Raw genomic sequence first — 27,071 nt, 5'->3', positions numbered from 1 at the left:
TCGGGCCGTAAATGGAGCCTTCATTTTACTTCATAATGATAAGTTAAAGCAAAAAAACTTGTTTGTTGCCACTTTAAATACTTTTCACAGAAATAGATATTTGTGTTGGTACTGTGTGTCGCCAGTATCACCTGTGTTCACTTCATGAAAGCTTTTACATTTGCAGTTAGACATCTATGAGTGGACACTAGGCTGATATTTCGTCCACTTAAAGATGTAATTTCAATTCAATTAATGTAATTGTATTAAATAATTAGCCAGAATACATGAGATTGATTTAGAAAAGTCCAAGAGTAAGTCAATCTCTGCTGGATTTAGAAAAACAAGAATATAGATAAGTGTGTTTTTCTTTATGGATTAATCATTTGTTTTCTAGTTCAGGTCAGGACGGCACTTTCGTCGATGTTGGCCGTTAGATTATTATGCAAGTTGTCTCAAACAAATCGTCTCATCGGTCGTCTTTCATGAACTAACATTCCTCATTAATTATCCCTCTTCATTTTCTCTCGTCATCATCGATCGTCCAGATTGATCAACAGACATTAATCCACTTCATTCATCACCGAGCCTCCAAACTGTTCACCAACATTTAAAGTCACCTGGAAGTTGTGACATAGTTGTGCGGTGCATCATTTAACCTACTTCACCTGTCGATGAGTCAGTCGTCTCCGGTTTCACACCTCCGGGGCTTTGATTTTAAAATAGGCGTATGTAATATTCCTGTGTGGCCTCTTTCTGTGTGTACAGTACGTGCCAGTTCTGCTGTTACGTGGCTCGGGATGATTTCCCATCATGCACATGTTGTCTGTCGGTTATAAAATCTGAAATGTGTTTCTATAAATTTAGGTCGGCATTACGTTAGATTTTGACGTTTTTTTTTTTCCAGTAACACATTTAATAAAGTTGTTGAGATAATTGAGTTCTACTCAAACACAAAGTGTGATAATAAATATGTCACATATTGCGTTCTTCTAGCTTCCATCACAGACGTTCTCACAGAGGAGCAATCAAACTTTCCATAATGACAACGTCGGCTCCAAAGCAGCTTAAATGTGCCATTATCATCATTTAGCTGAACAAGCTTCAGCAGCAGCAGCTGTGACAAGAGGAGCTGCTCGACATTAGCATACGCTATTGTAGCCGCCGTACGCCGGGGAACTATTGAATGTGCAATTATTGGAGCTACAGTATGCTCTGAAGCAGAAAAAAGGGATTGGAACTTTTCATCACTTTAATTGCTTTTCTGTCAGCAGACATCAGTCTAATGGAAACGGACGAGATTTGGTTTCTGTTGACGATCGCAGACCGTGATCCTTCAACTTTTACACGCTCTTTACTCTTTAAGTTTTTAAAAAAGAGCAAAACTTAAAATGCCCTCTCTCTTTAACTCTTTTGTTGCAGGTGCATGAAATACTTGACTGCCACGCGTGTGACAAGAAGTTCATTTCCACAAATCAGCTAAAACGTCACATGATAACACACTCGGGTAAGAAGATGGTGCATTAACTCCCTGAGACCCGACGACTTGACTGTCTTTCAGAGGCTGTAGGTTCTGTTTTAGAGCTGGAGCGAAGGTACAGATATCACATGAAACTAGAAAACCTAAAGAATCCATTGGTAACAACCACGTCATGTTAGATTGTCTTTTTTTAAACTTGACCTCACTGTATAAAATGACCTGTGGTGACCTCTAGGATAATCACAGCTTCATGAAACTTTACAGCCACAAACTAGAGACCTAGAGCATTCAGAGGATGGATGGATCAGACTAGAGACCTAGAGCATTCAGAGGATGGATGGATCAAACTAGAGACCTAGAGCATTCAGAGGATGGATGGATCAAACTAGAGACCTAGAGCATTCAGAGGATGGATGGATCAAACTAGAGACCTAGAGCATTCAGAGGATGGATGGATCAAACTAGAGACCTAGAGCATTCAGAGGATGGATGGATCAGACTAGAGACCTAGAGCATTCAGAGGATGGATGGATCAAACTAGAGACCTAGAGCATTCAGTGGATGGATGGATCAAACTAGAGACCTAGAGCATTCAGAGGATGGATGGATCAGACTAGAGACCTAGAGCATTCAGAGGATGGATGGATCAGACTAGAGACCTAGAGCATTCAGAGGATGGATGGATCAAACTAGAGACCTAGAGCATTCAGTGGATGGATGGATCAAACTAGAGACCTAGAGCATTCAGAGGATGGATGGATCAAACTAGAGACCTAGAGCATTCAGAGGATGGATGGATCAAACTAGAGACCTAGAGCATTCAGAGGATGGATGGATCAGACTAGAGACCTAGAGCATTCAGAGGATGGATGGATCAAACTAGAGACCTAGAGCATTCAGAGGATGGATGGATCAGACTAGAGACCTAGAGCATTCAGAGGATTGATTCTATGTGACATCTACTGTTGACCTGCTATCTCCCCCTAAAGACCCCCTGAACCCCCCTGAAGAACTGGTCTATTGTGGGTCTCGGGGGGTTAAATACATCTCTGTGTCATGTCTGTTTACCACAATGCATCTGTCTCAATCTCCCGACGATCAGAGAAGCGACCGTATACCTGCGAGATCTGCAGCCGCTCGTTCAAGCGCCTGGACCAGGTGACGGCTCACAAGATCATCCACAGCGAGGACAAGCCGTACAAGTGTAAGCTGTGTGGGAAAGAGTTCGCCCACCGCAACGTCTACAAGAACCACAAGAAGGTGAGCAGATGTGCTGCAATCATTCATTACTTTCATTATGAAGCTGTTCTATCCGGCTGATTGCTGAGGATGAATCATTGATTGAGAGTCACTTCAAAGCTGCAGTTATTAGTGAGGCTGTAATCCATCAGGGTCTCGTTGGTGGCTGGTATCTGGTGTCTGTGAGGTCTCTGGCCCTGAGCTCCCCCGTGTTTACTTTTGGGATTGAGGTGTCACTCAGACAGATAGGTCGGGCATCGGGAGGGGGGTGGAAAAACAGAAGCACTTTGAACTTAAAGCCCCTCAAGCTGCTTGTCCTCATCAAGTCAACAAACCAAATCGGCTGCGGAGCCTTCAGCGTGATCCCCTCACATCCATTTTAAGAGGCTTCATCAACGTGCACGCTGAGGGCGGGAGGGCGGCACATCTCCGTAGACACATTATAAACCTGCTGATGCTGCTCTCTGTCTCTCTGCAGACCCACTCGGAGGAGAGACCCTTCCAGTGTGAGGAGTGCAAAGCTCTGTTCCGCACCCCCTTCTCTCTGCAGCGCCACTTACTCATCCACAACAGTAAGTATGAGAGTCAGAGCCCCGGTGTGTCGTTGTGACCACCCTGCACACATAAAGTCAACACATAAAGTCAACCATGTGGTGTGTCTTGCAGTTGCAGCACTACCCGAATGTCAAGAAAGTTTCTCTTTTTCGGATGTAGGTTTTTCATATTTTAAATTTCAAGTTAGAAATATCAAATCACGTTTTTAATCAGGGTTCCCACGCATCCTGAAAAAAATTGACAGTTGGAAAGTCCATCAAACATGTCACCACGGAGACGTTAGAGAGCGTTCAGGTCGGCAGCAGCAGAGACAGCCGAGCCTTGGCAGGATGCAGCGCTGCTCCTCCGACTCAGCCAGATAACAAAGAGATTGTAAAGCTCAAGGCATTTCCTGCCGCTGTCTCAGGAGGCCGGCCATATAATACCAGGACCGGTATCGGGTTCTAGACAGTATGTGGGGCGGGAGCATCCAGTGTGTCATTTCACTGCAGGTGAGAGAGAACAGACAGGGAAGAGCAGTCAGCTCTCTAGCGACAGTCTCACAACCAGAAAGTGAAGCAGATGTTTTTGCATTTTCAGATGAAATCACATTTATGTTCTGAACTCAATGAGCCTCATGTGAGAACGTTTTAATATTTCTTATCCTAAATATCTCATACTTTGTTTCTGTGAGGTTTGGTAGTTCGAGTGTTCCAAGTCGGATCCATCAAACTCTCTTTAACTGGACAAACTTTCCGTAAATTGCTTGTTTCTAATTGATGAACGCCACCTGGTCATGAGGAGGTGTGCGTTCGTGAGTTTTGATTATTAGCATAATCCATGCCCACAAATGTCTGTATAAGGCTACCTGTAGGTTTCATTCACAAAAATATCACCAGGAGTAATAAGAGAACATGTCCTGCTGTTGGAAATCAGCAGACAAAACACACTAGCCGTGTTTCCATCACATATCTTTATGCACATTTTGAAGTATCACGTTAGAGAATCTGTATGGGAACGGCAAAAATTTGATAAAACTTCCTCAGTTGCGCAAAAAAGTTTTTACGCTTGCTTGTGGTGTATTTTTTAACCCTTGCACGGCAGCTGGATTCTCACGATGTCAAGAGATCACGTGAGAATCGCGGGATCAAATGTAAAAAAATCATCTTGTCAGGCTTCAAGTATTACGTTTCTCGCCAGACGGACCAATCAGCATCCTGTGATGAGCTACTGACAGCTAGGGGCGTGGCTTAGATGTGTGTAAGACCGGTGAGCTCCTGAAGAGGTTAGCGTAGATGCTGCAATAACATCAGTTCCATCAGAACTGGAGAGTATTTCTTCATTTAAAGAAAAGCAAAGAATGGAACCGAACGTGTAACGTACGGCGAGGTTTTGGCCTTCAGTTGGTTTCGCTTTCGTTAGTTTGATTGACAGATGGTTCATCCAATCACCTACCAAGTATTTTTTTGAAAGTGCCTGCCCTTTTCCAAATAGTTTCAGCTTCTCGGATGGTTCTGTGCAACAAACCGTCTGGCGGGTCAGGTTAGAGGTTTTTGCCAAAAAAGAGTTGATGCGCTTAATGGGTTATGTTTCTGTTTCTGCTGTCGGCATCTTCTCAGATATACATTTACGTCGTCTTCGTCTCCAGACAACATGAAACATGGCTGATACTAGCTGACATGACAGAATGATTGTTTTGTTTCTGGTTCGGGACCTCTACTTCCTCTTCTACTCTTTACCTCGCCGTCACACAACCCTTTCTGAAAGGGAACTCTTCAAAGCCACCAGACTCCATTCACAAAAACAGTAATTTAGTATACATACAACCCCACTTTCAGTTATTTCTAAACTTACAAATGTTGACTCAACTAGTGCTAGCGTTCACATTATTCATAACCTTATCGATTACTTTGGTAACCTACGTCAGAACGCAGTCAAACAATAGTTCTTCTTCGCCCTGTTGAGAAAGGCGGACCACCTGCTCGCGACTCGTACGACAGGTCTGGACCACTCATGAGAAAAATACAAGAAAACTGATGAATGCGACAAGTTGTCTCGTTAGTAAGTGTGGTTCTTGACTAATGAAACATCTATGTAGGGTTATGTGTATTTCTAGGCGTTTTAAGACCTTGACAACAACCCTGAGTGTATAAATAACTATGTGTGTGCGCATGGTTGAAGTCGTGCTGCAAGTATTAATGAAATCTTTCTGCGAGGGTGTCGTTGATATTAATTATCATCAAGCGAATGTTTGGATTTGATTAAAAACACGATGGACCTCCAGCTTTCACTGGTGTTCCACTTTATTGAGCTGACCATCATCGGCCTTGGTAACAGGAGAATGAGCTTGTAACACACACACACACGCACACACACACACACACACACCAAAACTACTCTGTGGAAATTGAATGATCTCCATATAATCTGAACAACTACTCTCCAACAATAGAGGCTGTTGTGTGGAGCCGGAGAGCAGAGGCGTGAAGGAAAACACAGTGAACAGCTGAGATGTCTGTCTGGCGTTTTAGTGCTTGTCAGTGGAATGATTAATACAATATGGCATGTTTTTTGCACCGTAAAAAAAAGCCCACATTTGACGTTCAGATGAAACATATGGCCGAGCGGTTTGGTTTACTGCGTCCCCTGGGATGTGTTCAGCTACAGATGCACAATAAAGGAGGACTTCTGTTAAAACCCCTCCAGAACCAGACCTTTCTAAAGACCATTGTTCGGGGGTCGTCTGGTGGCATGAAAACACCCGTCTTTGTGTTTTCCTGCCCACACTATTATCGGCGCGGTGAAATTGGGTCCTCTCTTGCTGTGCGTGATGACTGTGTGTTTAGAGGCACAACAATAGATAACTGTGAAATGGCTCTTACAAAAAAAAATGTTCCTTCCTTGCTCCTGCAGGTGAGAGGACATTCAAGTGTGACCAGTGCGACGCCACCTTCAAGAGGAAGGACACGCTCAACGTCCACATCCAGGTGGTGCACGACGGCCATAAGAAGTATAAGTGCGACCTGTGTGAGAAGGCCTTTGTCACGCCGTCGGTCCTCAAGAGCCACAAGAAGGTGAATGAAAAGAGCCGCAGAGCCAGACGACCTCAATCACAGGCAGTGATTGCATGTCTGCCAGCGATGTCACTTTGTCCCCAAAAAATTGAGTTCAAGCTGCATTTGTGCTGCGTTCATCTGAAATGCACACAGTTCAGACATAAAATAACTTATGAAACCTTTTTGTGTTGCACGTAACTACAGAGAGTTGCTAAGAATATACATTTTTCCATCATCGATCTGCCGTCACACTAAATTTAAAGGGACTCTAAATGCTTGTTAACAGTGATGCATGTGGCCGTTAAGTCATCCTGTTGCTTGCGCTTGTGCTCGCTCTACCGACACACATGATTGACAGGCATCGTGTTTATTAACGTTAGCAACATTAGCAGCTAAAACCACAATATCAGCATTTATTTCTGCACAAAATGAAACTGAATATTCTCAAAGGTAAACTGACTGTCTGCTCACTTGTTTCGCCTCCGCTGCTCTCTCTCTCTCTCTTGCTTCATCACTCACTTCCCACGTGCACACACACTCCCACAACACTAGTTTCCCCCCCAACGTCGGTCACATTCCTGTTTTGCAAGACGGGCTTCACTAGATATAACTTTGTTTATTATGTGCTTCTGTGGAGTTTCTTTTGGAGTCTGAGTTGTGGTCGGGGCTGGTCGTTTGTTGGCGTTAGCGGACTCCATTTCTAACCGAACGTTAGCTATGGTTGCACACTGTTAAGCTTTGGTTATACTCGCGCGGGCCTCCGTGGATGGCACGCGCATTACGAGCATGCACAGAGGCGTTTATGCGCAGCGCGTCGTTCGTTGCAATATGCTCCGAAACGCCAGGAGGAGTACGAACAAAACATTCTGTAGATGAGCAAGAAATCAACGAGTAGCACCGGAAATGAAAGAAGGCTGCTGCCTGGCAACAGTAGTCAACGCTAAACACCGACGTATGTACCGCCAAACATTGCATTTGTGTTCTGTAATTATTACTGTCGCTTACCTACAAGTCTAAATGACTTTCTGTCTCTCGGTGCTTCACTTCTGGTCGCCACTCTGGACATGAGACCTCTTCCTTCCCCAGGTTGTTGCCTATTTCTCTCCAAGTATTTAATGTCATGTGACTGTCGCTGTGGTCATGTGACTGTCTCTGTGGTCTCTCCATGAACAGTTGTAGAGACGTCTGTACAGGTGAACCTGCTCGGCCAGTCTTCCCTCAAAGACGTCCATGTTGAAACGAAAATGCAGCGTGCAGTCGGCGCGTAGTTACAAAAATTCAGAGGTGCACGACAAACCACCGCGACAACTTGTGGAGCCTTCGCACACCACGCGAAAGCGGTAATAACGTAATTTTCTGGCGCGCGCACCCTCGGCTTCACTACGGCGAGCATAAACCAGGCTTTAGCCCCGTATGACGTCACATCCGTTGGATTTTCCTAGAACAACGGGCCACATTCTTCATTAAAAGCGGTCTACAGGCTGATAGTTTATGTTACATTACAACCTGTTCATACCTTGGCATTAAAAAATGATTAAAACACATTTATACTTGTAAAAACGTATGTACAGTCCCTTTGAAAGGGAGGAAATGACAGCAAACTGTTTCCATTGTTTCCCCTCTCCGCCTTACTCCTCTGGTCTCATGAAAGAGATGCAGCTAACCGCTCCAACATCTCCGACTGTCAAACCTGGCGGGGACATCCATCTTGACCGTTGCTGCCCATGAAGGCTCGGAAATCAATTCCTATGTTGATTAGAAATGGCAGTTAGTCCATTAGCTCCGCAGGGTTTCAAAGCCCCAAACAGATCTGGCTGCAGATTATGAGCCCTAAATCTGACAACGTCCGGTGTGGTTATGGATCAAGATTGAAACCAAACAGCTTCTTGGCACAAGGCTAAAAGGAAATGTCCTGGGAGGTTGTCTCAGAACAGTAGGGCTGAAGACAGGCATGCTGAACTGTCTCGCTGCTCACGGGGTTCTGGAGGCTGCCGGGAGATCTGGCCGTGATCAAAGCCAGGTTGCCGAGGAGACGACAACTCGCCGGCCGTGTTTCCATGTAGCTCTGCTTTTGGCCGTGCTGTTGTTGAGGTCTTATTTAATGGACACCTCGATGCTCCCGTGTCAACTGTTGGTCTGAATCCCACACACTTCTCACACACATCTTCTGTTAGTATCAAATCTGACCGTGGATCGACGCACTGTGTCGGATGTTGCACATATGATGAAAATCAAAAACTACAAGGAGTAAGATCAGTAACTCTTTCTTTAACATCATGAAAGCCAAACATCTGATCCAGGTTTCTAAGGATCACAGTCCGAGTTTACCGCCGTTATTCTAACAGAGTTATGATGCTTTAGAGTCAGGATGCAGCTAATGAGTCTCCTAATTAATCAATTTAAGTCTTACAAAAGAAAATAAACTTGGACATTCTCTGAGATTATAAATTTACAAAAAGAAAATGTTTTCTTTTCGTCAACGAATCACTTCGCTTCACTTTACAAAGTTGGATCAACCTCATCACACCACAGACACCACCCTTAAGCACTGCGGTAACGTGGGCCGCCCAGTGCAAAATATATTCATTATATTAGTATTTATTTATGGTCATGAATTAACACAGAAAGAACAGGAAAGAAAACACGTACATGCATCATTCAGGACCTTCTCCTCTCTCAGAGTCCGTCCTTACTATAAGAACACTACTTCAGGGGAAACCAAATTCAGACAGCAGCTACATTTGTGACTTTAATCTTGGAAATGTTAGAAAAAAGATTTTTTCGTAAATTTATGATTTTTTTTCTCGTCTATTTACCAATATCAGAGAATATCTTTTTTTTCTTGTAAATTTACTTATTTAATCTCAGAGAATATCCAAGTTTTTTTCTCAGAAATTTACTGATTTAATCTCAGAGAATATCCACGTTTTTTTCTCGTAAATTTACTGATTTAATCTCAGAGAATATACAAATTTTGTCTCATAAATTTACTGATTTAATCTCAGAGAATATACAAATTTTTCTCATAAATTTACTGATTTAAACTCATAGAATATACAAGTTTTTTCTCATAAATTTACGACATTAATCTTTGAAGTTTTTTTTATTGGAATCTTACCCAACCTCCCCTTGGTTCAGAATTTTCTTTTTTTTTACCTACAATACACTGTCGTAATCGTTCAGTCTTTGAAATAAAAAAATAGTTTGAAAAATAGTGAGAAAATGCAAAGACAACATTTTCAAATTGTTTGTTTTACCCGACAAAAACACAAATATATTAAATGTACAAAGATTTATGAGAGAGAAGCAGCAATAATCTGTAACCAGCGAATGTTTGGGTGGTTTTAATTGATAAATGACTGAAACGATTGATCGATTATCAGAATAGTTTCCTGGATAGAATGGATGTCTATTCTACCTTCGTGCTGCTGCAGCAATTGCTTGTGTGTAAATGAACTGCGGAACAGGCCGGAGTTATTCACGGAGCGCTCTTGTGTTACATTCGATGCTTTCTCCTCGGCGAGCCTGGGTCGGTGTTATATGAGAGGGCGTGTGCGTCAGCATGTATGTGCATGTATTGTATGCGTTGCTCATTGTACGAGATAGTCTCACCTCTGTCTGCTGCTATTCTGGAAGAACTCGCCCCGGAGTGGAAATTACAGGGTTATTTTGGAGAAGTTACAGGCACAGTTATAGGATCAATTATATATAAAACGCTTTGAATAATTACCCACAATTCCCAAATACATTCCTCAGTTATGATCGGGAATGTGACGTTCGCTTTCTCTGTTGTACAAACAACCAACTAAATAATGCAGCACTGCTCCATCTGGGACACATGTGGTCCTCCTATAGATGTGGATTTGTTTGTGCATGTGTGTGTGTTTGTTAATGTGTGTGCGTGTGTGTGTGTGTGTGTGTGTGTGTGTGTGGGTGTGGGTGTGGAGGGAGCCTTTGTAACGAAACACCCGAGGTGTCAGAGGGACACAGTGGGGTGACGGAGGAGAGGATGGGGGCCCAGAGAGGAGGTGTTCCTGTATTGTTGTACCGCTGTTGAAACTGTCGCTCTGAGTTTCAGCCTTTCATACTCAACGGTTATTCTGGGGAATCTATAACAGGCCACGAGGAGGAATTCACAGCAGACCTTCTCAACCAGGAGAGGAGCGAGGGAGCGAGGGAGCGAGGGAGCGGAGGGGGAGGAGGGGGGAGGGGGGAGGAGGAGGAGGAGGGGGAGGAAAGGTAGAGGACGCAGGACATGCTTTCCACATGCTCTTTCGTCCCTGTTTGCATGTGCGGCCCGTATGAGAACGCAGAGCTCAACGCTGTGGACTGCTGGGAGGTGAAGGGAGAGGAAGAGGAGGAGGAGGAGGAGGAAGAGGAAGAGGAAGAGGAAGAGGAAGAGGAAGAGGAAGAGGAAGAGGAGGAGGAGGAGGAGGAGGAGGAGGAGATGAATGCATATGTGCACCGTGGCCTTTAGTCCCGCGGGCTTTGGACCCTGGCAAATGTGCATCGTCTGTTCTTTGATCCCGGCTTCAGGGCAGCTCAGTGGATCCACTGTCATGTGAACATGTGAACATCTCCATTCAGTCCACCGCGAGCTAGCTAGTTAGTTAGTTAGAGAGTGGTGCATCAGAGGAGCCTCTAGTTTATTCCGGGGCTGTCCTCAAACCAAAGAAATCCTTTTGTCAACTAATCGATCAGTTCATTTAATCGACAGATCTGTGAAACCGAGTTTCTCCACAAAGAATCACACAAAAGCAGCACTTTAAATCTGGTGTCCAGAGATGTGCTCAGGAATAAGTCATTCAGCATGAAATAAAGACGTAAAGATGACCAGTTGACTAAAGAAACCCGAGGCCCTGTTCAGACCTGGTATTAACATGCGTCATCAGCGGTCGGACCACAAGTGGACAGCTTTAAGAACAGGTGTGAACAGACTCCAGATGCATTGAGGACACATTGAGGATCGGATCTTTCAGACCACATTCAGAGGTGGTCTGGGCCACATGTGGCCACATCCTTTTAGCAGTGTGTAGTGAATGCGTCCTGGGCCACATTAAGGACCGCCTACTCATCTGACATCCTGCTGGGATCCGCGGGTCTCACTGCACTCCTCATGTGAACAGACAGGCGAGCACTCGTCTGCCTCGCAGCATGGAAACGGCCTCTGTGCTCTCTCCTGCATTCTGTCTGTATTTTATTAAAACATATATCTTATCTATAGGCGACATATCTATAGACGATCAGACTGGGAACAGGAAGTGCATTATTATCATACAGTCGGAGATGTGTCGGTGTTTTTGTTCAGCTGCTTTGCGTGGAGCTGACACCCGTCCGCCCGACCGTCTGCTCGCTCTCTCTCCTCCCCAGCTCTCTGGAGCTCTGTACGCCGCTGTTGTCTGGCAAAAGCAGCGGTGCCGGCGGCACGGAGGTCCCCGGGGACCGCCGGTACAATAACGAGAGTAATAAATAGAGTGTTCACTACGTGTTTATTTGAATATAGAGCGGGGATGTATGATCGGATCACAAGTGGTCACTGGAGAACCATTCTAATGCCAGGTGTGAACAGACGTACTTAGAGAGCTGTCCACTTGTGATCGGATCACTGAGGACGCATGTTAATACCAAAAAAGAAGGAAGAAGAAACCCGCATAAAGTATAAAAGATTTCTCCAAAACGTTTCTTCGTCACGATTCCACCTCAGCTTATGTCCTCGCGGCAAGTATAACTGAGGCATAAGACAGTGGTTCTCAACCTTTTCCAGTCACGACCCCCCTAGAATAATCAGGTTGGTGTCCGTGACCCCCCAGGTTTGCTTAGTTTGAACAGCACGTTGGAGTTTTGATGCGTTACATGACCTTTTCTCTTGCCAGAAGAAACTCAGAAACTCAGAAACGCACATTTTGACTCTCACAAACACACTCAATAAAATCTACTCTGAGGCAAATAATGTCACTGGTACAGGCGATGTAATGTAAAACCATCCCCCAGTCTAAAATATGATATTTTATTTTTAATATTGTATTCAGTCAGACAGTGCAGTTGAACTAAATGCTCTAAAGACGGCATTTAAAGTGGAATCTAGATTCTGGAGTTGCTTTCACCAAACAAAAAACACCTAAATCAGATTAGGTTTGTGTGAGTGGTTTGGTATGATGCAGCATAACAACGTTTAATGTTCTACTTTTGATGAGTCTGATACATATAATGTCCTGACATTGAATTCCAGCTATCGCAGCAGATCACATGTGACTTGTTAACGTAGGAAGGATGTGAGGATGAAATGTTACAAATGTCTTTCTTAACATCAACCACATGTCTGTTTCCTCTGGCAGACGCACACGGGGGAGAAGGAGAAGATCTGCCCGTACTGCGGACAGAAGTTCGCCAGCAACGGCACGCTGAGGGTCCACATCCGCAGCCATACAGGTCAGTGGTCCTAAATACGCCTTCCATCAGCTGCTGTTAGCATCCGCTGCTAGAGTTAGAGGAGGAGTATCGTCATTACACAGAGACACTTTAGACTCACGCTTTGCTGTTTGAATCGGTGAACATATGGAAGGTGAGGGTGGCTCACTGCAGAGGCTAACAATGTACCAAGGCACGTTTTAATACCGTAAAACTTCAGCTAAAAGCAGAGCCCCAATTAGGCTACACCTTTTGACAATTAAACACAGGTCTCAATTAGACGCCGGTTAGTCAATATGGACACGCTACACATCGTAAGATCGGTCAGATTCTCCACTATTCAGTCGTTCACTTCATTTTACAGAAACCATGAGCACCAGAGTTTAATTCATTCAGATTTACCGGCATGGTGAACAAGAGAGAAGTGCTGACTCCCTGCGTTTGAAGCAGAATATGTGACCATGCCTTGATTATTTATATTCCTTTAGTGCGTAATGTTCCAACGATCAAAAGAATTAAAATGTTTTCTCATAAAAATGAATTTGTGAAGTTGTGAATATCGTCATCTGAAGTCCATGACCTTCATTCGTCAAACGAAGAACGCACTTTAATTGATATAAACAATATTTTCTCTTCTTCCTGCACCGTGTTGTTGGGTACGCTTGTTTTCGTCACCTTGCTGGCTACAAAATAAAAGCGTCCCCATCTTCCTCTGTTTAGTTTTCACCCCTTTATTCCTTCTCGGTACTCTGAATATGTTGTGACGTTAACTGTCTCGGAGCTATAGATCAGATGAATGATTCATAATCGATATGTTGTTCCACAGCCTAATAATATTCATACTGGTTTAGATAAATCATAATTTCCCATCAGGGAGAGTTTTGTGTGAAAGTAATGAAAGGTCTGTCCCGTATAGACGGCGGGTTATTCATTTGAGTTTTGGGGTATCAGAGGATTCCGACCTGATGCAGCGCTGCCGGCTGCCGTCTTTGCACTGCCTCAGAAATAGAGCCCTGGATGTTCATTAAACTGCCTTAAACTGGAAAGCTACACATTCCAGTGCGTCTCCTTACCAACAGACTGGTGCAGAGACCTGGCACGACCACACACACACTTCTTGGCCTCCAAACTCTTTCTCTCTCTCTCTCTCTCTGTCTCACTGCCTACTACTGGCTGTCTCCCTCCTCTCCTCCTCTCCTCACTCCGACTGAACCTCATCTCTCTCTCTCATGTTGTCTCCTCATTGTCCTGTTGTTGTTGCTTTTTGTGATTGAATACATCATTTTACTGTGCTGGCTTCTGTCTCTGGCGTCTGTCTTAAGCTCCGTAGATTTATCCAACAATATCAGTTACCTATGAAACCTACCAATCCTCCTTCACACGTCTTCATCTTCTCATCTTCCTATTTAATCCAGGCAGAGTAATGTCATCATTACCAGCTCAAACAGAGCCCCTATTTAGCAAATCAATTACCTAATATAGTCTGTAGGGCTCCTGGTAACAGGAAGCATTTTTTTTTTTTTTTTATAACTTGAACCAGTTATTCTTGAAGAAGTCACTAAGAATTGAGAAATACTACAAACTTCTTTTTAAACTTGTTTTTTGTTTAAGTTTAGCATGAATAAATTTGACCTTTTGCCTTTGCAATCAGTTGATATAATAACTTTTTCAAATATAGAAAGTCTTATTCACACTTAAAGGCCTTTACACACCGGGGAGGGAGGCGTGACGAATAAATTACACAAAAATGCGAAATACTCGCCTGCGAATATTTCTCATCAAAACTATTCATTACGACTTTTTCAGTAAAACGTTTGAATAGATTTGTAGATAGAGCAGCGTCTGGCAGTCGGTCTGAGCTAAACTGTTATAGCTATTTTATTGAGTTTCCTTTTAGCGAAATGCTCCGAGTGAATTTTCTTCTGGTAAACAGTTACGCAGTGTTTATGTCTAGGGCTTTTATTGTGAAAGGTAAGAACAGGAGGATCTGGTCTGCCTTTGCCAAGGTTGAAAGGAGTAATGAAGTTTGCTGTCTCGGTTCAGACTACGGAGCCTCCGTGTTATTGTTTTATAATCCTCATAAGTAAAGCTACGTTTTGAATATGTCCGTTCTGCACAACGTGATCGGTTGATGCCTTTATTCACTTTGTGAAAGCTTAGAAAAATCAACCTTGTTATGAAATATTATTGACAAAAATAACAGTTTGGAAAAAATATTGATGTGCGAATTAATCGCATGAAAAAACCCTTTACTCCGCTGTCATCTTATGATTTGCCACACCGCCTTTCATTAGCGCACAGACCGGAGGAGATCCTGAAATTAGCCCCCCTATGCACTGAACAGAGAATCGAAATAGCGCTGCAGCGATTAATCGATTAGTTGTCAACTATTAAGTAAGTAGTAGTAGTAATCGGCAACAATTTTGATAATCGATTAATCGGTTTTAGAACATTTTTTAAGAAAGGAAAAGTCTAAATTCTCTTTCCTCTTTCTGGTTTCTTTCCTCCTTTATGACAGTAAACTGAATATCTTTGAGTTGTGGACAAAACAAGACCTTTGAGGAAACACTAATCTACATTTTTCACCATTTTATTGACCGAACAACTGATCGACAATGAATATAATCGTTAGTTGCAGCCCTAAATTAAATCATGATATACCGAAAGCTTCACACGTCTAATAGTCGGTGTTTAAATGGCGCGTCCGTTTCTTCTTCTGATTCCAGACCGGAGTTAAACAGACCTTCCCGTCAGGTGTTGATCAGTGTGTCTAAATGTGTGTATGTTTGAGTGGCGGCCGGCCGGCGGTCCCACCACACTTTGTCAACAGCCTCCTTTGTATCCGTGTGTGCGTATGTGTGTGTGTTTTCGTACATGTGAAGGACAAACCAACAGAGAGAGAGAGAGAGAGAGAGAGAGAGAGAATGTATCCCAGTGTGGGCCAGTTAGCCCAGTCTGATTGTATTTATATAGAATAAACAAAAGAGAGGAATGCTGGGGGAGGGGTGGGAGCCGAGGGGACACCTCAAAGAAAGAAAGGAGGAAAGAGAGAAAAGACCACTCCAAGAAAGCATCCAGCCGGATGACCCTTGACCCTGACTGGCTGTAAATCTGTCCCCTCGTTCTATAGACGGGGAGGCGCTTTTTTTTGTTTGTTGCGTTTTTTTTTGTGTGAGAGGAAAAAATAAGCTTTGGTGAGGCGTATCCTCAGAGACGATCCCGACATCTTGTTCTCAAACAGTGGAGAGTAACTATCATGAGATAGATGTGGAAATCATAAAACAACCCTGTTAATGGAAGAACAACTGTAAAGAGTTCTGTCAGTGAGCTCTTAAAGGAGGACACCAGCTGAAGGGTTAAATCCACGGCTTCTAATAAAAAAAATCTTTAAAAAAATAAATATATATATATATATAATATAATATAATGAAATTCAACTCTATATTAAGTCCCTGAAATTAATTAAATCAAAATATGCCAAAGATTTCTTTATATTCCTTGAAAGTCTATCTGACCCTATAACTAACAATTTCTTATTCCTGGTTTTTGTTAAACTTTGCTTTATTTATATTATGCTTTTTTTTTACTTTATTTCTATTGTCTGTATAAATGTATTTACTTTATTTTACACTTAATTTTTTTCATTTTAGTTATTTATTTAATTTTAGTGGAAACACTATTTTCGATTTCAAAAATAAATATAAATTTAACTTTTTTTTACCAATTTATATATATATATATATATATATAAATTGGTAAATAAAAGTTAAATGTATATAAAGTTAAATAAATATAAATTTAAATTTCTTTATTAAAATTCAAATTTTATATAAATATATAAAAATTGGTAAATAAAAGTTAAATGTATATTTATTTTTGGAATCCAAAATAACTAAATAAATAACAAAAATGAAAAAAATAAAATAAAAATAAATAAAATAAGTTGACGGCTTCTCTGGATAGCAGACAGGAAAGCTTGGTGTTGTCTGTCTTCCTGCTTCACAGGAACAAGTCAGCATTGATTATTTACGTGCTAGACACAGAAGACTTTGTGCCGATTCCTCGGAGATTTCCTTCTCCTATCACTTTACCATCAAACACTGCAGAGCATTATGGGAGAAATGGGAGAAATAGAAATCTTAAAACATGAACTGGAGAGCGTTAAGTAGCTGGTAAAACGCGTGCTGTGTTTTTGGCTCGGAGCTTTTGTTATAATTTAATTTGGTTAGAAACATGGTGTTGTTGAGCTCAAACAAATTGGTGGCACGGCGGCAGAGAGCAGCCGTTATGAGATCACCGACAACCCATAAAATGTGAGCTGTCAAAAAGTTGGCCCAGGATGTTGAAGAGGTTTGTGGAGCTCAGTCGTCATGATGGATGTTTCTATCATGTTCTGGCCCGGTTACGTGTCCTTCTCCACATCACAGCCCAGTGAGAGGAGACTTTCCCACCATGTGAGCCATGATGTGGTAAATAACCATGAACATTATTTGTGCCAAGGGAAACACTGACAGAAACCAGCGCCTCGGTGTCATATACTGACATCATAGGACATGTCATGTGTGGGCACGGTGATCGCTGTTACAAACACGTTAGTGTGTGTTGGCGTTTTAACCCTTCAAAACGCTCATTTAGTGTTTATGTTGTGTTATGAATCAATGTTGAGACTTTTTCCACGTGCTCAGACAGACCGACGTCTCCAGTGGGTTCGCACATGTTCAGTAGTCCAAATGGGAATACATCATCATCATCATCATCATCATAACCATCAAATAAAACATGTTTCTCTTGTAGATTTAATAAGCAAAAACACGAGACAGAAGAAAACAAAAAGCAGCAACACTCCGATGTGTCAACTCCACACAGCTGTCTGAGATGGACTTTATTAAAGCCACCATGTGTCGGATTCACAACACAAAGACCGCACCGAGTTTCACTGGGATGGTCACTTATATTCTACAATCAAACACAATCAAAATGTGCACATAGTGGCATTAAAGGGTAAGGCTGGGTATCGGTACCTTTAAGGTACAACCGAAATAACCCAGTACCAGCACAAGTCGCATCGAAACTTCTCCATTCAAACAATCCTTTTTGTGCCCAGATCTAGAAAAAAGACTATTTGTATGGTTTTGCTGGCAGCCGATCACCTCAAGTGTTGTTCGATTTAACGCGACGTGTGATTGGCCCACTACTAGCCGGGTTTCCTGCCTGCACACGGCTCTGAACACGGAGAGGTCTGAGCCGGCAGCTAGTATACCGTGACCAGACGTCCCTCCTGACAAAATATCTAAAGTGTCCCGGTTTTCACCACAATGAAAATAATAAGAATATTTAGGATAGGGATGCACCGATACCACTTTCTTTCAGACCGAGTACAAGTACCTACATTTGGGTACTTGCCGATACCGAGTACCGATACGAGTACTTCTCTGTGCCAAAAGAGCCTCGTTAACAGCCAGCTGGAGGGTGTGAGCACCACACGGCAGGCTGGGGAGTCCCGCATATGAGGCGGTGCGCCGCGACCGGCTCTAGGTCGGCTTGGAAAGGCTCGAGGCGAAGGTGGCTCGCGGCTGCAGCTTTACAGCGCTCCCTGTGGACCGCGCTGCACCGTGGACAAAGGGCTCGCTGCGCCCTCTCTCCCTGCCGGGGAGGGACGGGGCCCGCTGCGACTCTCGTGTCACTTCTGGTTGCAAAAAAAAACAAAGTTGGCGACGGCCAAAATGCCGAACTCGAGGCTTCAAAACGACAGTCATAAACCAATGGTGACGTCACAGTGATTACGTCCACCTCTTATATACAGTCTATGACTTCACAGTACATTTCTATAATAAAGATGCTCTGAGGCCACTCTTCTGTTCTTTGTGTTGGTTGTTGGTTGGTTTGGTTGGTTGTTCTTTGTGTTGGTTTCTCAGTGAAGACCAGAAATTATAAAATACAATCAATATTTGTTTCCCTCTTCAGTGACGGACAAGAGAAACTAACACACATGAAGCTACTTTTCATTTTATAAACACACACTAGCCATCCCGCTGGCACTGGACAAAGGACACTAATTGTCTGGATCATGCTGTTATTTGTTATGGTGATTATACATAGAGACATATTTTGATGTTTTACAAATCAACGTGGTCTCACGACAGAACAACGGCCTTCAGATGGACATCTGGTCGGACTCTGGAATCACTGAACCTGTTTACGTGCAGATGATTGTGTTTGTCTTGACTGTTGTCATGGTTACAATCTCGTACCGAGTGTATTGTTCGTCCCCGTGCTGATGAATAGCGCCTCGCTATCGCAGCTTGAACTCTGTTTTTTTTTTTGGGTGCCGTGCGGATGCTTAATTTGGAGGATTGAGAGGCGTGTCAGGAGTTTGGATCTGCTGCATGTGCGGTAAAGGGATGTCTGTTTGAATCCTTCGCACGGGGCGATTGTTTGAGGAAGTGGAGAGATCTACCGAGACCCCGGCTGTAATGGGAAGGTCAAGTGTAAAAGTTGTCGGGCGTTCCTTACGGCCCATCAAAGAGCGATGCGTTATCATCTCCAACGCGCTGATATCACGTTACCTGCTGTCGAGCATGTGACACGGGGGCCAAGAGGAGGAGGACAGTGGAGGGCCACCGTCTGGCTCAACTGGAGGAAGCCAGGAATTAATATCTGACGGACAGCACTAATGTGTTTCAGACCGGAGCCCCCGAAGCTACAAAGCGTTCTCCGTAACACGAACGCCGCACGGCGGGCGAAGACGACAAAAGCCACGACCATCTGCTAACCAGACACGCGCACACATATACAACGCACGGCGAGGGGGTGCCAAACGGATCGATTAGCAGACAAGAAGTGTGAGGGCCACAGCGGGGGGCCGGGAGGGGGGGGGACACCAGGGTCAAAGAGACGGTGTACGGTTTCAGCACATGCTAAATCAGTTACCATCTCCACACACAGAAAGCCCCGGCTCAGCGCTGCAGCCACCCCTCGTAATCCCCAAACAATCTGCCTCAATCTGGAGAATAAGTGGAGGGTCTCTAGTTACAGTAACACTCCGACACCGAGCCCCTCGCATGAATAACACACACCGAGGTTACAAGAATGTTACTGCTTAGGAGTTGTTTATTTCCTGTTTCGCTAAAGGATCGAGTTGCTCTCGTTTCAGTAACATCAGGTTGAACCGGTGGAAGAAGACCACATTTATGAACGACCTCTTTTACAATATCCAATACCATCATTTTCTCTGTTTGCATTTTCCAGATGTCCAGAAGCGGAGAGAGTGTAGGTTAAGTAGGTGAATTGGTGTGCACTTATTGCCGTGTATTAACTGACAATAGCCAGCTCCTGGGAGGGATGTGATCCAAGCCGCAGAAGTACACTACTGGCACACTAGCGCTCCGCCGCAATTAGCGCACTAATGCCTTCCCCAGGACTCCCCGAGGCTAACGGCGGGCCTTAAACCCGATACCACACATGCTACACGAGACATAGGATTCTGTTCTCCTCTTTCTGTCTCAAAAACACATCTGGGATTCAGATCTTCCTGTTTGTCAACAAAAGGCCTCCTAGAGAGGCTGAAATTGCACAGAAAAAGGGATTTCGGGACACAGAATGGCGCGCTGCCCTCTGCACACGTTTCAGTAATCAGTCCACATATGTCACGTTAACCCTTTCAGCGCCGACCTGAGGTTTTATTAGGGTTGTGTCACACACGGTGCTCCTCCTGGTGCTCCTCTGAAGCCCTCTTGTGGGGGGTTCAGATGGCTCGTATGTCTGCTACGTGACAGCTGTCGGAGCTTCTCTGGTGAAAAACGATTTGTGGGATATGAATGATTTAAATATAAGAAATTGTAGTCCTTTGACAATCCAAAGTTGGAATAATACAAATTTGTAAAGTTAAAGTAATCAGACCTCACACATGGGGGGCAGGAATTAGTGCCGAAGAGCTTATTTTCTGCAATAATCCAAAACCCAATGGAACAATCCCAATGGGTTTTTGTTGACGGAACCAGGGTGATGCTAACTTCCTGGTTGGCCTACAAAAATATGTCATCTCTGCAGCACTCGATATTCAAATGAAAGCATTTCAATGTAAAACATCAACGCAAAATAATATTGAATATTTAGTGTGTACCTGAATTAAACCTTCCTTACTAAAGGCCTTTACCCACCAGGGGCGTAACGAAGAAACAACACGACAATGCAAAATACTTGACTGCGAATACTATATGTCTAGGACTTTTATTTTGAAAGGTAAGAGTGGATCTGGTCTACGCTGCCTTTGTCAAGGTTGAAAGGAGTGATAGAGTTTGATGTCTTGGTTCAGACCAGTGGGCTACCGGGGTCTGGGAAGTGAAGCTAATGCTGAAGTGCCTTAAACCTGCATTCTCTCTACCAGCCAGCAGGGGGCGACTCCTCTGGTTGCTAAAAGAAGTCTGATTGTATAGAAGTCTGTGAGAAAATGAGCCTACTTCTCACTTGATTTATTACCTCAGTAAACATTGTAAACATGAGTTCATGGTCTCAATCACTAGTTTCAAGTCTTCTTCAATACAGCATGATGTTCATTTAGTAAATTATAGTCTCGTTTACAGTGAAATAGACCATAAAGCAGGGGATGCTTTAGGGTCTGGGAGTTGTCCTTGTTTTCATCTTAGAACTTTAACCCTTTCACAGTGTGTTTTCACTTCATCAAAGTCAATTATAACATTTTTGGTCGACTAAAATTGTCTTATTCAGCGCCCGGTTGCTCCACCCTCTCGTGTCACTTCTGGCTGCAAAAAAAACAAATGCCGAACTCGAGGCTTCAAAACCGTAGTACACAAACCAATGGGTGACGTCACGGTGACTGACCACTTCTTAAATACAGTCTATGGGCGCAACTCAACCTGTTCCGCACAGCAGTGATTGGTTGTCTGTATTTGCTGTGCCAAATCTACCTTTTTTTGCCGCGTAATATTCACCTTCGGTGTCTAAGTACTCATGACAAAAACAGTTCCAAAAAATATATTGACGTGCAAATTAATCTCACGATAAAAACAACAACACTAAGGCTTTTACTGTAAAGAACAGAAGAGGAATATTCCTTCAGCTCAGTCGTGTTTATAGCGTCGGGAGATAATAATACTCCTCTCATATTCTCCCCAGATGGATTTTCTGATTTAATAAGCATCTTTGCATTCTGAATCCCAGAGAAACACAGCTAATTAACCTTATTATTTAAAGGGGCACAGCATCTCCCCCATCAATAAAATTACTTGCTTGCCTGTTCAACACTGGAGTCACTAAAGAGAGATTAATACGAAGCAGATAAGACATGAGATTGTTGTACTGAAGGAGTGAACACAGATGTGTAGCTGTTGGTATCTGTGTTAACAGTGTTTCATTAGATTGTACTGTGTACACTCGCAGGCATACAGTATATATAAATACAGAAAAGAATCTTATATGATGAGGAAGGAGATGAAAGGAAGGGAGATGTATTTAGTTTCCTGATTAATCTATGACATAAATAAAGTAATTATTAAACCCAGAGTTTTTGAAATATGTTCCTGTGTCGGTGCGGTTCTATAGGTTACCTCATATCCCTTCTATAGATCTGTAATCAGCTCTGGTGCTCCTATCTGGCCTGTGGATCAGCTCGCAGTAAACAGATCCATGTGTCAGAGGAGCGGTTTGACTGACAGCCCGTCACTTTCTCTCTTTGTCATCATCGCCGCGCGCTCCGATAGGATCTGGAGGAGTTTGGCTGCGCTGCTGCGTTTGATCCAGCTGGGGTTAGCCGCATCGCCCACTGATGTGCTCCTAAACTGTTGGCCAGTTGGAGCTCAGATAGCGAGCCATGAAGTGGAGCCAATATAAGCTGCTGCTCTGCAGTGGAAAGTCAGCGTGCATCAGAAACCGATGGAAGATATCTGGTGTACCAGTAGTCAGAAGTCAGGTCAGACCTGTGTTAGAGCGGTTCAGGAAGGGACAGGATGGAGACAACAACACACTCACCTAAAACATCACACCTTCAGCAGCGTAACATACAGAAATATCCATATGTTTATGTCTTAAAGGAACACTCCACCCACTAAATGATCATTTGTACATCACCCCGTGTTGAAACCTTTATTTTTCTCTCATGCCTCCACAGTGAACGGAGAATTTAAAACACCCCCTTATTAACAGTCACGCTTGCACAGGCGCGCTACTCGTCTGTGCGAGTCTGAAGTGTTTTAAATTGTGAGGTTTTAATGAAGATGCATGTGTTTAGGAAGTAGTGAGCATCCGACTGGATAAATGAGACTTGGATTATTCTGCAGGAGTTGTGTGAGAGTTTGTAAACAGATGTTTTGATATAGTTTTGCTGTTAAACGCAGCGGCCTCCATTTACTTCAATTCATCAAGACCTTTCTCTGGTTTTTGATTCTTCGTTTATCTTCTATCAAAACATGTCTATTTTATATATATATATATTTATTTATTTTTCTCCATAATTTCACTTGAAATTAAAGCCGTTGTGTTCATTTTGCACTCAAGTTCTTACAATGAGAAAATACTTTTCATTTGTCAAGTATTTTAATTCACAGAGGAGTATTCAAAAATAGACTTTACCATATGGTTATTTCATATATTTATTTATTGAATTACCAGAAAACATGTTTTATCATGATATATATCGTTATGGAGATATGAAATGACCTATATCGGGAGAGAAGACTTCACCCATTGGGGAGTAATTGATATACAGATGGTCATCACTTTAACCCTTTATGTGGTACCGTATCAGTTTCATACGGTACGTGAGTGAAGTCTCATGCACTCTACTGGTTTCCGTTCTCCAGGTGAGCGTCCATACCAGTGTCCCTACTGTGACAAAGCCTTCAGCAAGAACGACGGCCTGAAGATGCACATCCGCACGCACACTCGAGTAAGTTTCCCTTCTTTCTCTCTGCTCCTGTTTGGAACAACTTGATCTTTTTATACTCAGGTATTGTTGTCTGTGTGTCAGTGAGTTTGTGTGTGGGTGTTTCTCAAAGTCAAGGATGCTTCTTTGGTAGGATGGGTCCTTCCAAATCGGGTCCTACAGAGACCAGGCAAGACTCCGTCCTAGTCATCGGAGAGCACACATTGGAACAGTCCAATGAGTGTGTTTGTTTTTTTTTCAACTATATTTAGAACAATTCAGTAAATCACAATTTCTAGGAGGAATATTGATATTGCATTCCTCAAAACGGCAATTTGACCTCAACGAATTACATTCAAACTCAACAGAAACAGAATAAAACTCATCAGAACCGTCTCGGTTAGCTCTTTCCACTGTTCCAACAATCTCCGACTGGTTTGGTCGTAATAAAGCCCTGGCGCTACCACGCCGTCTCTCTCTGCCGTTGCCGGTCTCTTGGTGCTATTAATACCTCGCTGTACGAGTTTGACGCTGAGCAACTAGTCGAAACAAACTTTTAAATGAGGCCTTGTAGATCTAGTGAGTAAAGATTCAGGAACTGGATTGGCTCAAATTTGTTCAGAAACACATTTTGCCAGACTGCTGAGGTGAATTAACTGAAAGTTTACAAGCACATTTCCCCCGTTTCCAAATCGGTGGAACAGGAGATGCATTGTGCCGATGGGATTGTGGGTGTTTAAGGACCACGGAGGATTCACACATGCATCCTTCAAAATCCTCTGAAAGAAGGACTCTGTCCTTGGTAGAATTAGAAGGATCCGAGGCATTGGAACAATCCTCCGGCGGGATTCAATGACGTAGCAGCCTTGAAATCCAGCTGTTGAAGGATCCATCCTTTAGTTTCAGAAACGCTCTGTCTGCCTCCCAAAACACCGTTATGGCTCTAGTGAAGTATTTTACACAGTAACTCTCAGGTGTAACTGTTTTTCTATGCATATATATGTTTCCTTTTGATTTTGTTACATGCCATGAATGCATTATCATATATTTAATGAGGCAATGGCATTGTTAACCAGACAAAGCATCACCACGTGCACCAAAGGCCTTTAGTATCACATGTGACAGTAAGAAAAGCACAGGTGTAAATAATACAGTGAATGATGTCTGAATGGCTTTTAGCTGCTTCAGGTTCAGGGTGCTGGTGTTGTGCATGTTGGCTCACTGTCACTGGGACACGAGATCATTAGTGATATTAATCACACCTGTTCATGACCAATCAAAATGTCTGCTGTGAAAAAGGCCTGTTAAGACCAAACTGCACTGTTCTACAGTAGTATTTCACTTATTTTGGTCTCAGTCAACTAAGATTTCTTTAGTTGATTAGTCATTTTTTATGCTTTTTTCATGCTGAATGACTTATTTCTCAGTAACTCTGAGCTCATCTCTGGTTACACCTTTATCATTCTTATTGGTGGATGTAGATGTGTGACCTGATGAACTCTCATCATAGCTCCACCTCCCTCCAACCTGAGCAGAGGTCTAATCAGCCAGATGAACTGAAAACACCTGTGGACCTTTGTTGCATGTCCGACCCCTCTACCTCTTCCTATCTCTCACAACATTTCTAGTCTCTTGCATTTATAGTTACAATTTAGATGTGCTGATAAGGCTTCAAGAGTCTGGAAATGTTTGGTTTAGGTACCTTGAAAGTGCTTGAATTTGACTGTTAAAAGGCTGTGTGAACCGTGCAGTCAGATGCAGACTTACAGTGGGAAACACTGTTTTGATGGTCTGAACGTGTAAATGAGTGATTCAATGCTTCGGGGTGGAGGAAGGAAAACGTAGGTTCCTCACTGGACGCCATGAGGTCATTTCCTGGGTCGGGACAGCGCTCACCCCCCCCCCCCCCCCCCCCCAAAACCCCTCCTCCCCCCGCGTCAGTGATGTTCTCCACCAAAGCGACACTTCCCATGAGCTCCGTGAGCATCTGGACGTGTGTTTTAGTGCCACTTGTGATAAATGCGCCTTAATAACGTGTGTTTCATCATAGACTCCCATCATCAGTCCGTCCAGCTGTGACTGAGACAGTCGGGACCTGTCAACACCGTTAACGTCTCACATTTGTCCTCCGTTAATGCTGTCCAGAGCTCAGTGTGCCGATAGTGGACGTATCCTGTCCAGGTTTGACGTCCCTCAGTAGAAACAGGCAGGTATAATTTTGTAGCGAGCTGCTGATTAAACCGACGGATGTCTTGTTCCTAATGGTCCCAGATCTGCCTTCACTCACAGCGCTGTGAAACATGGGCTGAACAGTTACACACAGCAGAGCACATGAAGTCACTCAACTAATGGCGTTTGGCTGGAAGAGCTGCAGCTCCACGTTAAAGCACAGACGGGTTGAGATGGAGAGTTTGCGTGTTTATACCACGAAACCACGTCATCTGCAGACTTTAAATGGAACACGTCTATTACTGATATGAGCTGCTGACATTTTTGGTTATGAAGAGTTTTTTTATAATATTGTTTTGATCTCTGATGATGGCAGTATGTGTCATATATGATTACAAACGTAATCGTTGTTCTTACGCATGAAGGCTGCTTCATTTTTTTCCGACTAGGACACTTTAAGTCTCTTCCTCTTCTATTGGTTAGAATGGTTATGTAATAGCTTTGTTAAAATGTTCCAACCTTACAACGGCAGGCACGCTATCATGTTCAACTTGTCTAATATAACACACACAGCTCTGCAGTGTCGTTACTCGTGTTGTGTACAGAGCTGAACTGCTGTGATAAACGGTAATCAGAGCTGCTGATGTGTTGACAGGGCGGGTAAAGAAAGAGGCTTTACTGGATGGAATTGCTTCTTCTTTATCTCTTCACCAAACCACTTCACCTGAGCACGGCTCAGCTTCTCACAAACTAAAACCAACCTGTTGTTGTTGTTGTTGTTTAAAGGTGCAGTTTGTAATACTGGGCCACCTGCTCCAAACTAATAAAGGGCAGCATTTCACATCTACTTCTGGGTCTATACAATCTACATTTACAGTCATCAGTTAAAAACATGTCTGACTACTAACTAACATCAGGGACGAAATAGGGAAAATTCATCCAAACTGCTGAAACTCTGAAAATAACATTGCTAACTTATAGAGGTAGGAAAAAAATCAATTCACCTATGTATTTATATATTTTGTAATGCCAGAATCGATATATTTGCTTCATTTGAGTCTATGTGGAGGAAGAAGGAAGTTACCGCTTTTATTGTTGTAGTCTGAGTAACGTGACGTCATATCCGTTCCGTATCCGTCAACAAAAACAAAACCGCAACAAGTCAAAACGAGAAGGTAGAAAACAGTGGAGGGTTGTCGTGGATACGACCTGCACCCTCCCATATGACTGATATATTTGACTTCAGGACATCTCTGACTACATACATGCTAAAAATATAACATTTTTACTGGATTGATCTAGATCATTTCCAAAGTAAAAGTCTCTA

At 43.2% G+C, this 27,071-nt stretch overlaps 1 protein-coding gene across 4 annotated transcripts in view; it reads left to right on the top strand.

Moving 5' to 3' along the window:
• Window positions 1-27,071, top strand: part of prdm5 (PR domain containing 5) — a 44,901-nt gene that overhangs the window by 10,118 nt on the left and 7,712 nt on the right. For 3 of the 4 annotated variants that reach the window (XM_037771119.1, XM_037771120.1, XM_037771118.1), the window contains 6 exons: window positions 1,402-1,486; window positions 2,562-2,719; window positions 3,177-3,270; window positions 6,146-6,306; window positions 12,624-12,717; window positions 23,514-23,599. In XM_037771119.1, the coding sequence (XP_037627047.1) occupies window positions 1,402-1,486; window positions 2,562-2,719; window positions 3,177-3,270; window positions 6,146-6,306; window positions 12,624-12,717; window positions 23,514-23,599 (678 nt within the window). Of the gene's footprint in view, window positions 1-1,401; window positions 1,487-2,561; window positions 2,720-3,176; window positions 3,271-6,145; window positions 6,307-12,623; window positions 12,718-23,513; window positions 23,600-26,399; window positions 27,005-27,071 lie in introns of those variants that run through there. The other variant, XM_037771121.1, reaches the window with a different exon arrangement.

The sequence above is a fragment of the Sebastes umbrosus genome, chromosome 5 (genome assembly GCF_015220745.1).
Source record: "Sebastes umbrosus isolate fSebUmb1 chromosome 5, fSebUmb1.pri, whole genome shotgun sequence".
Lineage (NCBI taxonomy): Eukaryota > Metazoa > Chordata > Actinopteri > Perciformes > Sebastidae > Sebastes > Sebastes umbrosus.
The sequence above is the reverse complement of the archived record's forward strand: the minus strand, read 5'-3'. Positions and strand labels throughout refer to the sequence as shown.